The sequence below is a fragment of the Diadema setosum genome, unplaced genomic scaffold (genome assembly GCF_964275005.1).
Source record: "Diadema setosum unplaced genomic scaffold, eeDiaSeto1 scaffold_45, whole genome shotgun sequence".
NCBI lineage: Eukaryota > Metazoa > Echinodermata > Echinoidea > Diadematoida > Diadematidae > Diadema > Diadema setosum.
In genome coordinates this window covers 204,599-219,967 of record NW_027307671.1, presented here as the reverse complement: position 1 = coordinate 219,967, position 15,369 = coordinate 204,599, and the positions used below count along the sequence as shown (strand labels likewise).

At 36.3% G+C, this 15,369-nt stretch overlaps 1 protein-coding gene across 1 annotated transcript; it reads left to right on the top strand.

The window, feature by feature from the left end:
* Window positions 1-3,425: 3,425 nt before the first annotated feature.
* LOC140245857 (uncharacterized) lies at window positions 3,426-14,965 on the top strand (the record flags this gene model as incomplete). The annotated part of the gene is made up of 6 exons (XM_072325347.1): window positions 3,426-3,758; window positions 5,810-6,001; window positions 10,635-10,958; window positions 12,086-12,370; window positions 13,864-14,163; window positions 14,832-14,965. Coding segments are annotated over 6 exons (1,568 nt in total), but the record flags the coding sequence as incomplete, so codon positions are not given.
* Between the last annotated feature and the right edge of the window lie 404 nt (window positions 14,966-15,369).

Here is a 15,369-nt window from a genome sequence, read left to right as displayed (position 1 = left end):
CTTAAAAGTACTTCAGCAACCCCACAATTTTAGAAAAGAACAAAATTGCTGTGTACATTTTAACGACTTTTCAATTTATCAACGGCGAGTTTTTTTCTATATAAAAGATAACATCAAATGGTCTTTGATATAATGAGAGTTAAAGAACTCTCATGTTCAGTCCAGCTGCAATAGAGAATATTGTAATGTGATAATAAGGAGAAAATTTGCAATGATGGGTTTTCTTAGCTAGGACGGAAGTAAAGTATACCTGTGAGAAAACAGTTTCAATAAAAGATAATGGTTTAGTACTGTTTACCATACACAAAACAAAACTGCGGAGCACATCTTACAAAATATGCGCAATGGCCATATGAAACAAAAACATACCACTTCAATCCTTCATTCGGATCCTTTGGTCATGCTGATATCAATATTTAGTAAAATATTTCTGGTTTCTACATGTTGGTTTTACAACAGGCAGGTTGAAGTAATTCCACAGCGGTCTGCCTGAATAATTACAACTTCAGAGGCACGCAGTGCTCGAGGCCGTGTGATGGCAAGACTGGTGAGTAACATGATCTACTTTGGAATCCTTCCAAATTCATCCAAAATATATCAACTTAAACATGTCAATCAAATTTATCGTCTCCTTTCACCATTTGATTTCTTTTTTCGCTTTCTTTTTTTTTTCCGAACGTCTGTTTTTGTCCCTGTGTCTAGGCGCCTTTGCTGTATATATATATATGTATATATATATATATATATATATATATATATATATATATACATATATATATGTATATATATATATATATGAAGAGTTTGTTTGCAAAAACCGATAAGTCCATTTTTGAAGATTTTGAAGTACGGTCTCTGTCATAAAGTACAAAATAATACCTTTTAAATGATATATTGGTCACTACAAATAAAGGTACATTTTTGAAATTATGGTCAAAAGAAGCAAAAAAATTTTTATTATTCTCTTTATTTTTCTTGACCTTTAATCGCAAATATCTCCATTTGACAAATATGGACTTATCGGTTTTTGCAAAAAAACTCTTCATATATATATTATGATACGAAGATTTTTATTTTTTATTCATCATTATTATTATTATTATCTCTTTCTTTCGCAAAACAATCCATTCCTGTAAAATTGAGATATTTAAAGAGTTTGTTCGCAAAAACCGATAAGTCCATTTTTGTAGATTTTGAAGTACGGTGTCTGTCATGAAGTACAAAATAATACCTTTTAAATTATATATTGGTCATTTCATATAAAGGTGCATTTTTGAAGTTATGGTCAAAAGAAGCAAAATTTTTTTTATAATTCTCTTTATTTTTCTTGACCTTTAATCGCAGATATCTATATTTTGCAAATATGGACTTATCGGTTTTTACAAACAAACTCTTCTTTGCTTTTAAACCTGAGAAAAACAAAACAATGGAAACTAAAAGAAGGTAATCTTTGACATCCTTAATGAAGACTTCAAAAATAAATTTTCTGACACAAGTTACGGATTAGTGGAAGAGAGAGAGAGAGCGGGGTGGGGGGCTTTTTCCGTCTGTTATTATACTCTGTTTCTTCCACGTAAAATAAAAAAAAAAAACGCTTTTATTTCAATTATAACATCAGCTAGAAATTAATCTGACATAACTCCTGAAAATCTACTTACATCCTTGTTTGTTCCCAATTGAAGACTTTTTTGAAATCAATTTAAATGTCTAATGAAATCCTAGGTATTTCTTTTTTTTTTTCGGGGGGGGGGGTTGATCAAAATGAAATTGTCCAGTAGAAGTGTCCAATTGAGCCAGTAGATTAGAAGTAGAAGCAAATTAGGTGACTAATAGTAATGGAGACAGCCCTGTGTAACAATATTTATTGCAGGGATTGTGTAGGCCGATGTTAGCTTTTTAAAACTGGATTTGAATATACGTCACCTCTTGTGTATTACTTTAATTACCTTTCGCTATTTAACGATATATACATTTTTCTTTCGGCCACTATAGGCTTGTCTTAGGAAAAACAAAAATGTTAACTTGCTTGTTACGGTGCAGCTTTGAAATTAAAAATAGCACCTTGCCAGATGGATGTTTCATTATTCCGAAAATGAGTAAGGTTCGTTATTTCGAACGTTCGCTATTTCAAAGCAAACAAAGTCCGTATAACTAGAAGTTTGGTAGTCCGAAAAAAAAAAACAATGGGGTTGGTTAATCCGAACATCTGTGGCATTATTTCGAAAGCTTGTTTGATACTCAGAAAATGAGATAAGATTCTAATCTATGAAACAAGTACTAGCAGGTGGCGATGGTTACATAGAAGGTTCGTTATTCGAATTTTATTATTTGTTATTTCGAAACACGAAGATTCCATACAGCTAGATTGAAAATTAATCGTGGTTCGTTATTCCGTCTTAACAAACATTCGGAACCCCTAACTTTATAGCACGTCCTATTACCTATCTTTTTGTCCAATCTTTGAATGGGTTTGATATTATTTTATGCATTTTCTTCTTTTTTGTCATTACAAATACTGTACATTCCAGGAGCCGCGGAACGACTTTAAGATTGGGCTTTTAAGGTCATGATTCTCGTCAATAAAAGCATAATGATATACATGTTGTTTTTTTTTTAATTTCTTTTATTTTTTCTCTTCTCATTATCCCCCCTCCCCCCCCCCCTGGTTTTGCGGCCCAAGTGTTCCCTTGCAAAATAACAGAATTATTTATATTTTTTATGAATGTAAAAATCTGGGCATGGTGCTTACAAGAAAACAGTTATTCGAGTCAAAGGAAACCAACTGACAAGCATTTCAACTTCATGGACGAACTCTTTGGTAGCCAGCTGGCTTTTGTATTTCGATAAACAGAACTAACTTAACGGGATGTGGGAATGTGGTTTATGCCAAATCGCTGGCTACCAAAGGTGGCGCCAAAGTCTCTGATGAAAAATGATTTGATGATGATTCTAATTTCAGATTCGGTAGGGCAAATATTATATGTAACGTGATCTAACAGTACGTACATTTTAATAGGAAAATTCATAAACTAGGTTTTATCTTTTGGTTAGAAGAACAGTAGATAAGGCTTTATATCAGCCAATAGAACATTAAGTTTTGTACCGAGGTATAAAACATACCATTTTGATGAAGTCATTAAACATGGCTGCACGCTATTACTACTACTTTTCGAACTTCCTGCGATACTTTAAAGAAACAATACCACCACACAAGCACACTCTGACATACACATTTTTTTTTTAATTTGTTTATACATCAATCAAACTTTCTCCATCATTGCTTCCTGTTATGATTACGTGGGGCCTAACTATAGTTATTGATATATTATCATTAATCTCACTTCTTTTGTGATTTATTTGTGCATTTATTCATTGATATGTTTATTTACTATTTTATTATTTATCTATCTGTCTATTTTCCTCAGTGCGCCTTGTTGGAGGCGCTGATGAGAGAGAGGGCCGAGTTGAGGTTTTTTGCGACGGGCAGTGGGGTACGGTGTGTGACCACGGTTGGGACATTAAAGAAGCACACGCCGTGTGCAGACAGCTTGGCTTCACAGCAGCTGCATCGGTTCACGCCAGGGCACACTTCGGTCAGGGTTCTGGCCCCATCTGGATTGATGAGTTTACGTACTGCCCAACTGGAAACGAGAATTCCCTCTTGGAGTGCCACCGATGGCCATGGGGCTGCTACCCGTCTGCGTGGGCATCCTCTTGTGGACATGGCAGGGACGTGGGAGTACGCTGTGAAGGGGAACGTAAGTGGAATCCCGTTATGATATCCAACTTTAATGTTTATTAGTTATTTATCAAAATACATTTTGTATCATGTAATAGAGATGCAAACAAAATAACATAACATCGTGATTAATGGTACTCTATGTAGATCCAACATGCCCATAATTTCTTCGATGTTCGTCAAAAATACTGAAGTTCATTCTTACCCTACTAGACAAAAAGATTCTTTTCATCTTTCTCCTGTACGGATCGTATCTGCTTTAAAAACTATAACCACTACAGGACCTAAATTTTGGAATGAGTTGGATAGAGAAATAATCCAATCCCAGTCTCTCTATTCATTTAAGCATAAACTTAAACTAGTTTTTCTGAATTCATATCTATAGCTATTCTTCAATCCTCCTCGACATTCTCTGATCATACTTCACATTACTGACATTATTGATTATGTAACATGTGCCTCGCTCGTGATTTCTGTATTATCTCCTGAACTTCCTTTGTACACATTTGGTATCTCTGCTATTGTACACTGCATTTGACTTGTACCTCGCTCGGGTGATCACGCAACTCTCAAGAAGTCTTGTGCCGCGGACATTGTTTTCTTTGTTTTTTTTTTTCTTTTTCTTTTTACTTTTTGGCGTTTATATTTCTCCAATTCACAAATTGTCATTCCTTTAATTACATATACCAAGTAAGAAATAATCTCACATCCGCATCTGGGAATCTACACCCTACAAGCAATGCTTCTATGTAGATTCCTCATATTTCACATGTTTTATTGTCTTATAAGCTGTACTTGACAATTCATCCAGGCTTTTGTATTGTGATGTTTATGTTTTATGTATTTCTTGAAATGTGGAATATGGAACAATAAAAAAAAAAAAAAAAAAAACAATTGCCACATTTGGTCCATATCATCATGTAATAACAAGCGAAAGCAAAAGAGACATGATGAAACCTACATGATGGTGAACCTGTAAGTGAGAAAGAATCACCATTAATGGGGATCAATTGTTGAAGTTCTTCCATTTTCTAATTTATAGTTTTCATTTATTTATATATTTGTTAATCATTTATTGATTGTTTCTCTTTTTTTAATGGCTAAGCACGCACTTCACCTTTGGGCACTGAATGTTAACACATCATGAATCGCTCACTGAGAAAACAATGCATGTAAAATACAAGTTTGATTCATTTAAATCAACGTTCAACATATCACTCTTTGATCATCATCTAACATTGTACTCACCATTATTTTATACTGATTGTTTAATTGTTCACTAAACTCTTTACTAGTAACTCTTTGTTTGCATATAACATTATAATCTAGAAATTCATTACATTAACGCTATAAATACAAAATTACATAGTACCATCCATACGATACATTAATCCATACCAAGAATGCTCTTGAGCATGGAAATTGCAGTGGCGGACCCAAAGGGGGACACCGGGCGAGCACCCCCTCTTTACTTATTTTTTTTTGCCAAAACAAAAGAAATAAAAACAAAATGGGGGTGCCACCCCCCCCCCCCCCCAATTAATTTTGTACAGGCGACTCCCCTTTACGGAATTCCTGAATCCGCCCCTAAATTGTCCTTTTCGTTTAATATAATCTACCGTTATCATCATTGCCCTTAAGCTTATATAACCAATGCCACTATGCATGTCATCTCGACTGTCATATATCTCTACCACTCCTACTCCGCAATTCATTTTGTGATAAGTTCAATATTACCTAAAGGTTACTTTATATTTACGTCTCTACATTAGTGTTTGTTATAGAAGAAGATTGAAGAGTAAGAGTGGCTTGATTCTCTTTTTTTTTTTTTTTTGAAATACGAGAAGTTTGACAAGGCAAACTTTCCAAAGAGTGAAAGACAAATGTAAACCCCAAATAAAGAGGTTTTAAAAGGTGAATGTTCCCCTTATTTCATCAGTCGTTTCATTTTAAACCTTTGAAACAAAACGTTTGTAACTGAAATGAAAAAAAAAATAATGATATTACATCAAGTTAAATTAAAACACATTCCTACATACACACGCGTGCTGCTGCTTTTTTTTTTTTCAGGAAACCTTAACGCCATGGATGCGTATTACGAGAACGTGACCTTCTCCAATGGCTTTTCCTACGGTGTTGACCTTTACACATATTATGACATAAGAAGTGAGTTGACCCTTACCCCCACTTCCGCCAACGATGGTGATATTCTGCTGTGCCACATGCATGGCGTTGTACGGTCAGTGACCCTTCGGCTTATTGGTGAGTCGCTCATCTATTACCTGAATGTCCTTTTGCACATTTACCCAATAAAGCCAAAGGGGAGGGGACACATTCTGTCCCCTGCCGTATTCAATTTGCCACTCCTACGCCCTTTACCCAATGACAACCGAATTTCGTGACTTTTCCTAGAACTGTATTACAAACATTTCGATATTTAAGTTAGCTACGTCCGATATTCTTTGTTGCCACGGCAACGGTAAAATGACAACAATGTCCATCAGCTTTGGATGTGTCTTCTGCTCAGATTTCAGCTAACGATGAATGGATGAAACAGTGCTTTTCTCGGCTGTAATTTGTTGAAGGACCAACATTTAACGTAACTATGGTCGTGATTTACAGTGAAATGGTCTTTTTAGTATTTCCTTTGCATTTATATGCCATTGGCATCAAATAATAGATATAATAGAAATTATTGTGGAAATCATGATAAAAATTATAATGAAAAAATACAGAATACCCTTTTCTCCCATATCAGCATTTGTTCATCACTTTATCAATCTGCAAACTAAAAAATTTCAATATTATGGAAATATGACATGTAATATCAATATAATGTACCTATTACAATACATCATAGGTCTCATATATTTCAAATACAAACAAATAGCGCCCCATTTGGTGACCTTGAGAAATTTAAACCATAACAAATTGTGAAGGTTGACTTTCTTTTCCTTTGAGGCAAACATGAAAATGATTGATGTAAGATTTATGTATATATATGTGACCGTGCACCACAAAACAAACAAAAAGTCGCACCCCTTGATTTTACTCGAGGACTCAAGAAAGGTGAAATGGGTCAACGAGGACATTCTTGAGTTTTTCATATTTTCTGAAAGAGGTATCCTCTTTCTATGTTATTCTTCAGTTTGGGATCATAACACGAATGGGAAAGTGTGTTTTCAGCATTTTTCCTACAACCCCTTTTTGGGGAAGAGTAGAATGTTCAGGTATGAACTAGAGGCCCTTTTCATTTCTCAAAATCTTTTGTACACTCTTCACTTATAAGTCTTATAACTTTTAAAAGGATAATGCCACTGTTTTGTAAGTTGACAGTAATCATCGACAGAATGTGTTAATAGAACATGCTCAATTTCAGCCTAATCTGATAATCCCTTCACTGTTGTTGCTCCGGTGGTTGACATCCTGTGTTTTGTCCCTTTCATCGCACAACCAGCGCGGCTTGGTGAAAGATTAAGTTCTTGGATATTGACCCTGTACTTCAGAGCCTCTTTTCACAGTTCACGCTTTTCCAGATTGTGTGCTTTCTTTCCAGTATTTAGGGAGGTAAGATGAGTCCATTTGAATTGAGTTATACATCATTTTAAAGCTTAGAGTATGCTCTTTCAGAATCTGCTCCTACCTAAAAATCCATGTCTGGTGACTTTTTGTTGGTTTTGTGATGCAGGGTCACATACATAATACGTGTAGGTAAGAGGAGTACATTTGAATTGAGTTATACATCATTTTAAAGCTTAGAGTATGCTCTTTCAGAATCTGCTCCTAACTAAAAATCCATGTCTGGTGACTTTTTGTTGGTTTTGTGATGCAGAGTAACATACATAATACTTGGGTTAAAGAAATATAAAGAGAAAACATGTTTTTAGCATAATTATTTCCTATGTTTTTTATGTTTTGGTAAATGGCGCCCTCAATGGGTGACGTTGAGAAATTTCAAAAGTTGAGTCATATTGCTTTTCATACTCATGTGCAAAACATGAGGGTGATATATAATAAAGAAGTTATGTATAGGGAGTGGGGGAGGCACAACCCCCCCCCCTTGGGCCTGGAGAGGTCAAAATAGCTTGAGCTTCATAGGGTTAAATGTAACCCACATTTCATCATCGAAATTTAGACGAGAAACAGGAGGGCATGCACGATATTTCACATCGCTCATAGCGTGTCGACATGATCGCAAATCAGTACACTCTCACAAAGATCAAGAATAAGGTAATACCCAATTAGCATCGTTTCAAACAAAACCTAGCTTTATATATTGTATTGTGAAAGCTCATATATCATTACATATTGTAGGTACGTGAGGCAGTTTCATTCCAGCTAGGTTAGTATACAAAATGATGCACAGGTCAGAGTGGATCGATAAGAAGTGGATGCGCGAGTTTAACATTGGAACTGTTTAAGCCCACGAGCGCATACGAGTGGGTTTCAGACTGCTCCAAAGTTAAAAGAGAGCATCAAATACTCACCAGTCCACGAAATAGACCCGAGCATCATTCGTGTTAGAAAGTGTGACCCTGCATCACAAAACAAACAAAAAGCCGCCTGACATGGTTTGTAAGTGAAGAGCAGATTCTGAAAGAACAGACTTTAAGCTTCAAAGTGATATGTAAGTCAAAACAAATGGACTCTCCTAACCTATTTCAATATTGGAAAGAAATCCCTCACTCTGGGAAAGTGTAACCTAAGAAAAGAAGCTCTCAAGTACAGGGACTATTCAAGTGCGTAATCTTTACCAACTCTGCTATAGTTGTGCGATGAATGGAACAAAAAGCAGGTGTTAAACTACAGCAGCAACGACAACAAAGCGATTAACAAGGTAATCTGGAACTTAACATGCTTTATTTACACATTCTGTGGATGATAAGTCTAACTTTCAAAGCCGTACCATCATCATTTCAAAAGTTGTCAGAGTTCGAAGTGAAGAGCATTTTTTTTTTTAAAGAAAATGAAAAGAGGACTCTATAAGGCACACCTAATCACACTAAATTCCTCCAAAACATGTTCAAGTAAAGCTGCTAAAAACACCATTTCCTGTTCATTTTATGACACCAAACTTTAGAATAATGCAAGAAAAGACCTGCTCTTTCAGAAAATATGAAAAACTAAAAAATGGCTGGGTCGACCCATTTCACCTTTTTTTCACTTCTCACACAAAATCAATGAGTGCAACTTTTCGTTGGTTTTGTGATGCACGGTCACAATTTAATGGCCTCGTAAATTCATGAAGTACAAGCTTTTTCCCTATCATGCGTCCGGTACACCTACAACACTATACAAGACTTGAGCAATGGATTAGGATTTTACCTAAATGCATGGCTCAATGTGGACCAGTAAAAATGAATGCATGACAATTGACCAATCAGATCGCAGAGATTCTAAAGCCCATTTTATAACACTCTTTTATCATTCTATCACGGACTTAATACCTTATTATGAGAAGTGAAAATGCTGTGCGAAGAGTAAAATGAGGTTTGTACATTACAAGAAAGGGATAGATTTTAAAGCTTTCTGTACTCACAGGATCATTTTAATGGGAAATAGGGGCCAGTCTAATAAAACGGTAACATTATATAGCATAGCAAAGTAACTTTCATCAAAATTAGATGAAAATTAAGGACCTTATGGAATTTCGAGGTACCTATAATTTTATCAAACAGTTCTTGAACAGCCAATTTTGCATATGAAAGTGGTGAGTAGATGATGTCATGGCCTTATAACTTGACATATAGTTTGTACACAAACTTGAGGTTTCATTTTGTCTGTGTATATCTACAAATATAATCATGGCTCAGTCTTAAACCTTGATACATCTGAGTTATTCAGCCAGAAATGACATCGAAGCCGAAACATTTGGTGTTTCGTTATTTTTTTTTTCCTTGGTATAAGAATAACTGAAAATTATTAAGTGATGACATCATAAGCTTACGCATCGACTGTTAGAAAACATTTGGAAAAATTAAGCGAAACTTCAGGATTTTCTAACTTTCCTGACTTTTTTTTTTTATCTGGGTTTTATCAAGTTGTCACTGTTTTGCTAATAAAATTGTACTCTTGCTTTTCAGACTACTTTTAAAATGGCCTGTTATCCTCCTTTAAGGCGTAATTCTAAGCGCAAATGACTTTTGATTTACTTGGCGTACTGATCGGATGCTCTCGAATTAGTACGCCATAATTATAGCCATGCGCGAAACTAATGTACAAGTAATGAATTTAATTTGTGTATAAGGTCCTTTGTCATGCTCATTTGAATGGTAGTATAAACATTCATTACTTATAGATATTGACGTTCAGTGTTTCTATTACACAGCCAGGAAGTAATGAAATTAATACTAATTCCAGCGGTCGACTCTAGGTTGTCATTGTAGAACAGGCCTATGAATACATATCAACATTGATCAAAAGTGTAACTCATAGCTTGTTAGGGAGCTTTAAATTTTCGCGACGGGGACGTTCAAAGGGAAAAAAAAAACGTATCAAAGTCGATGTATTTATAGCTTGTGCGCATGAGTTTTCACTAGCATTATGTGCTGTTTTTACGTCCTCTCAATTCACGACGTAGGGAGCTACTTTATGCACCGATCATATGAGGGCGCCATTTCATTTTTTATAGATTGCGTCTCCGTGTAATCTAGAGCTAATTTTCAACACGTAGCAGGGAAAAGGAGAACGTCCAGCTCAAGCGTCGTCTAAAACGTCCGCGCCGCATATCAAAATCTAAAGCTCCCTGTTTCTCTATGATGAAGACTGCAGATGGAGAACTTCTTTACACCCTCACCCAAAACTCACACTTAGAGCTGTTAATCAAATATTGAAGAATGTTGAAATGTTCAAAACTTTATTTCAATATCTCTTTTGTTTCACGGACTATTCCAAGCTGGCCAACCTGCTCCAGTTGTCGCGGTAACCACCACAAAACCAGGTCTGGCTCCACTTCCAAACATACTATCCATCGATGCTTTGGAGCTGAGAGGAAAAGATAACATAGTGAATCTCATCATCTCGTGTCACGTAAACTTCACCGATCAGCCATTCCCGTACGTCCACACCTACACCATCGGGACTGGGAATACTACTCTCCCCTCATCGAGCTCCGGCTCAGCCATCCTCTCACCACGCCCTAACTACTGTATAAACCTTACGTGCTCCGCGACGAATGGAGTTGGTTCGACCTCAACCTCTCTATGGCACTGCCCAAGGGGTAAGCAGTGAAACTACATAATGATATTCAGAGATAACATTGTCATTAATGAAAGAAGGTGATGAGGTAGGGGTAAGTTCAATCGTAGTAAAGTGGAAAACACTCTTGAATTATGTACAACGAGAGTTGTGGTCATAGGCCCCTAACGTGTAACAAAGGGATCAAAATAGAAATGGTAATATTATCATGATAATCATGATACAAAACATTTGTGAAGAACATCACAACAACCCCTTTTAATATCTGACTTTCTAACTTTCATCCACTTAGTCTGCCGTGCTTGTACCTTCTCAACCAGAATGATTCTTAGCAGTGGACAAAGATATAATGGTTGTTTGAAGGTCTAATTTTGTGGTGATATAAGGATAATTATCACTATTCTGTTCTTATCTTGTATCTTGTATTTCACACCTTCAGATATGATTAAAGTTGGAGCATTCGGTTTCATACTTTCAATCTTTACTGATTTACTTTATTTTTTTTTTTCGATGCAAGTAGTCATAAGACAGCCTTTTGAAGGGTGAATTTGCTTACGTTTTGTTGTCATTGCCTTTGGTGGCTATGTGCGTCTCATTTCAAATTGTTTCAACGCTTTCTCCGCTTTTTTAAATTGAGAGGTGTGGACAGACAGACAGGCAGACAGACAGACAGACAGAATGAGAGACGATACATTTTTCATTTACATACTACACCAAACTTTTGTAGTATTAAACTTATGTGAGTAGCTTTTTCTCGCCATGACATATACACGGACGTATATAATTCGTTGGCTGAAAACCTAAAGAGCCTTATCGCCATTTTGGAGGGTATTGAGTTATTGGTGTCATAATTGTAGAGCTTGGTCTCCTCTACATTGTGGTGTCAGTTTAAAATTATTTCAATTTTCAGTAAAACGTGAAGAATTAAAACCACAATGGTGCTGTGCTTACCCTATATGTTTAAATTTATCTACCCACTTTTTATTAGATAAACGTTCAATTTAATAGAAATTGATTGTTTCATTTTTAATTTCGTTCAAGTCTTAAAATGCGATAGCGCCCTTTTGGTTCTCAGCTGACATTATGACTTCAAAGAAAAGTTAGTTTTGTTATATCATGATCCGTAACTTTACTACTCCTACCTCACAGATCCTCCGCTAAATGACATCGTATCAGTTACAATCGATTCTCGTGAAGAGGAAGACGGTGGGGAAATCGTTATCATCACGTGCCACGTGGATCCAGACGACCAGCCTTTCCCGCCAATACACACATACAAGATAGCAGTCGACGATAATTTGGTATCGATGTCACCATCTCCAACTGTGACCCTTGATGCGAGACCTGCACCACTATGCATCAATGTTGTCTGCACTGGTTTGAATGACTTTGGAGAAACGATGAAGAGCGAGAGCTACTGTCCCATACCTGCAGGTATGAAGTCACCAAACTTTATTCAATGCGTTTCCTCCTCCAGATGCCATAAAGTTTATTTATCATATTATTATTATCAACTTTTATGTGACTCTGCATCATAAAACCAGCTAAACGTCACCAGACAAGAGTCTTTAGTTAAGAGCAGATTCTGAATGTGCAGATTTGAGCTTTAAAATGATATATAACTCAATACAAATGGACTCTGCTAACCTATCTAAATATTGGAAAGAAAGCACTCACACCGGAAAAGTGTGAACTGAGAAAAGAGGATCCGAAGTACAGGGTGTATTCAAGTGCTTAATGTTTACCAAGCCGTGCTAACTGTGCGATGAATGGGATAGAAAACAGGATGTAAACTACCAGAGCAACAACAATGAAGGAATTATCAGGTTTACCCTTTCCTTCCGCTGCAATTCTCGCTATGTGAAAACACTCGAATTTGCAAGTGTGAAGATGATTTCACACTGTGGCGTGTTTTTTTTTTTTTTTTTCACACAGTGTTCATTCTCTTCCACAATGTGAAGTGATGATTCACAATGTATTCACAATGTTAAAATGCTCGAATTTAACAGTGGGAACAGAGTCATTCTCTTCATGGTTAATGCCAACTTTCAAAGCAGCATCATCCTTTCTAAAGTTACTAGAGTTGACAGTAAAGAGTGTATACAGGGTTTTATTCCACAAAAAGAGTATTCGTGAAAAAAAAATGCAAAAAAACACAACTTTCTTTTCGTTTTATGATCCCAAACTTTAGCATATTGTAGAAGAAAACTTGCTCTTTCAGAAAATATAAAAAACTCAAGATTGACCAGGTTAACCCATTTCACCTATTTTCAGTCCTAACACAAAATCAGTGCGTGCGACTTTTTGTTGGTTTTGTGATGCACGGTCACATATAATCAGTAACTAAAATGAGTTTCTTTCTGCTCTATCTTAGTCTTCTTTTCCCCATCTTCTAATAGTAACTGAAAGCAGTTAAACGGACAAGACCATAATAAGCTTTCCTGTATAAAGAGAGACAGAGAGAGACAGACAGAGAGAGGATTTATCTATCGCTATATTTTTATTAACCTTGATTTACTTAAATTCATTTATCACAGAGTTGATTTATTACCCAGTAATGTTCAGATTCCAATTTGTTTTGATTTCCTTCACTGTACCAAAGCTACTATTAAAGGCAATCCAGACCAAAAGCTTTCAGATTAAAAGTGCGGGAAAATCGACGTCACCGGATATTGTCTCTTATTGCGCTCACTAATTCTATAATCTTTATAAATTATTGTAATACATCATTATGTACATATATCCACAAAAGTATAAATCGTATATCTGTAGTTTATTTGTCCATTTTTGAGCGTTTATCTAATCTTACTTGAATGTAAATATATATAAGATAGTATGCAATCACATGTATGTTTACTTTGTGCATTTATGTTTATACGTTGGTTGTCTATTAGTCCACTCTTTCATGTCACCTTTACTCGTTATAGAGGAGGGCCCTCAAACACCACAGAGTAATATCCTCGAAATTCGAACCAGAGAGATCAAGGGAGAGGGGGACACTGTGACCCTGGTCATCACCTGTCACGTAGACCTCTCCGATCAGCCCTCCCCTCATCTCCACACCTACAGCATCGGGGTGGACAACCGCACTCTGTCGACGTCGAGCTGTGCCTCGGCAATCCTCTCACCGCTCGCCCATGGGTGTGTCAACGTCACGTGCTCAGCGACCAACGGGTACGGGGAGACGGTGACGAGGCTGGCACACTGCCGCAAGGAAAGCCCTGCGGGTAAGGAGAGCAGCAGGTGTCTCTTATTGTGTAGAAGACTATGAGTTTGCTTTCAAGCGAAATGAGGCCTACATTTTATTATGTATGCATGAAATTATAGCTACCACCTGAATTTAATTTACAATACTAAATCCACGAATTATGTTTGTTTGCTCTGATGTACAATAGAAAAGCGCCTTGAGCATTTAATCAATGTGGAGAACGGCGCTATAGAAATTGTATGTATGTATTATTATTATTATTATTATTATTACTATTATGAAGTAATGCAAGTATTACAATTTTGAGGGGCTACGGGAAAATACGACCAAGAATAGGAATTCAAAACCAAAATTAATGTCTGTGGTTTCACCATCATCCATTCAAAAGTGCAATGCATTTCAATGTCATTTTATAATATTAATGTTAGGTCAAGTTCTGGCGGATTGTATATCTATTTTGCAATTGCTCCTTGCTAAGAAAGAAAATAAAAATACAATTCTCAAATCAAACACTAAGGCAAAATAGGAATGGAAAAGATTAATAAAAGTAATTGTAGTCAAGTTTGTCTAGACTCACTTGACAGTAAATATCAATCAATTTCTTTGAAAAAAAAGCACCAAACGAAAGATAAGCAATTTGAGAAAGCGCGCATTATGGCTTCGTCTTATTTTGTACTTTGTCACTAGGGGGGCCGATAGCCAATCCTCATCGTAGTGCCCTGCAGCAGTCGTCGACCACATACGCTCTTCTCGTCGTCATCTTCATCCTCTCCATCATCACCTGTCTCACTGTCATCATGAAGAGAAAGGGCGTCTACTAAAAGATTGTGATTATCAAATTCATGTATAGACCCAAAGATATGCACAAGTTGTCAGGACATTGTCTTTTTTTAAGTGTGTATAGTCTTGATGATTACTGGAGGGCTCCGCACTTTCTTTTTGTAAGGAAGACAGCCTCGCTCCAAGGACTATTGAAAGGAGTCACTCATCTTTTTACATTTGATAGCAGTCAACCAAAGTTGGCTCAGAGAATTGATAATCAGGAAACAAGACTGCGCCATTCTTCACTAATGCAGCTAGTTTGCATAAAAAAACATTAATGCTTGAGAAATACTGGCACTAACATTGATTTGTTTTCCCTTTTTTGTTTTGTTTAGAGTCTGTTGGGGACCAGGGTGGGTGGAAGAGAATTATTATCCTTTATCAACAGAGGGAAGCAACATTT